Source organism: Chaetura pelagica, unplaced genomic scaffold, assembly GCF_000747805.2.
Source record: "Chaetura pelagica isolate M959 unplaced genomic scaffold, ChaPel_1.0 scaffold425, whole genome shotgun sequence".
Taxonomy (NCBI): Eukaryota; Metazoa; Chordata; class Aves; order Apodiformes; family Apodidae; genus Chaetura; species Chaetura pelagica.
The window spans coordinates 1635598-1637167 of NW_009953205.1; the positions used below are offsets into that span (position 1 = coordinate 1635598).

A 1570-nucleotide genomic window follows, 5' to 3' on the forward strand; every position below is an offset into this window, starting at 1 on the left:
TTTCCAATGTTTCTGCAAGCTAAAATGTGCCCTATGATTTATGAACTTAAAATTTAGACCATTAAAAAAGCTAAGAGAAATGTCTAGTTGACAGCTGAAATAATTTATGTGGTTACAGTCCACATTTTTACAAGTATATACATATTCTGGCTTTGGCTATTCTCAACATCACAATGAATGTAAGTTTAAAAAAAATTGCCCGTTAGGACAAGATGTATATCTCATGTTAAAGTAACACATTATATTAATATGACAACATACAAGGAAACAAAGGGAAAATCTTCTCCAACTTTGACCTGATCTACCTTAGACTTAGGAGGCAAGAAACGTACAAGATCTATTAGAGTAACTGGCTACATTAGCAATAAAGGTGACATAACTTTGTTGCATAACTTCCTGCAACAGAAAACGCAACAGAGATAATAATGACAGAAAAATGGTAGCTTCTGTAATTTCAGTGTTCCCACATAATTAGAAAAGCAAAAGGAAAGTTATTTCAAGAAATAAAGTCTACATACACCACCAACACTGTTTTCCCTTCCACTCATACTCTGTAGGACAGCCTTATCCAGTCCCAGTTTCAGGCTTGCTCTGTCAAACATCTCTCTCTCATAGGAGTTACGTGTTATCAATCTGTAGACCTTCACTGCTTTGTTCTGACCAATCCTGTGACAACGGGCTTGAGCCTTTGGAAGACAAAATGGCAATTAGAATTTAGGAATAAACTAGGAATAAGATACAGTTCTTTTAAAAAAAATTCATTTCTGCTGCCGCAGAACCTGAAAAAAACATTGTATGAACTCAAAAATTCACATATAAGTAAATGGAAACCCTGAATATATCCTCAGCTTTTCACATTTTGAACAGTTTTTTAAGAACAGTGTAAAAAGTGAAAAGCAGATGAATGATCAGTGCTGAATGTTCCTGAATGGTATTTTTCTTCCAGTAACACTAGATAAGGAAGACATGCTAGCTTGTAGGTTCCAGATACAAATAGTAAAGGAGTGGTGACATGAGACTGGATTCAATTTTAGCATCCAATTCCTAGATTTGATTAATTCACTGCTTCTTAAAACGTATTAACTCCTCTATATAGTATACTTTACCTGAACAGCTATATATGTCTAAGCAACTAGGCAATATATGCAAAATCTAACCCCTAGTTTCAGTGTCACCAAAATCTTACTGGTTTTATCGACTCACTGACTTAATTTACTTGTGTTGTGCTTTTAAACAATCATCTATTTGAAAGACAAGGTTAGAACAAAGTCAAACTCAGGCGACCTCTCCAATCCAAGCAGAAAGTATTAATCAAAAAGCATTAAAAACACGTCTTTAAAAACCCTGAGCATTTTAAATTTATGTATATTCAAAAATGAGACAATATTCAAAGTCACCAAATTTCTATCAACCAGGTTTAACTTCTTAGGCCTCCCTATGATGCTCAAAGGAATTTACCTGCAGATCATTTTGAGGATTCCAATCAGAATCAAAAATTATACATGTGTCTGCTGCAGTCAAATTAATGCCTAAGCCACCAGCTCTGGTGCAGAGAAGGAAGACAAAGCAA

General features: G+C 34.6%; 1 protein-coding gene across 1 annotated transcript in view; it reads right to left on the reverse strand.

Annotated features, from left to right (window-relative positions):
• Window positions 1–1570, reverse strand: part of CHD9 (chromodomain helicase DNA binding protein 9) — a 73112-nt gene that overhangs the window by 21368 nt on the left and 50174 nt on the right. The window contains 2 exon segments of the mRNA XM_009997473.1: window positions 519–686; window positions 1459–1570. The exon segment at window positions 1459–1570 is cut by the window's right edge and continues 43 nt beyond it. Coding sequence (XP_009995775.1) covers window positions 519–686; window positions 1459–1570 — 280 coding nt within the window.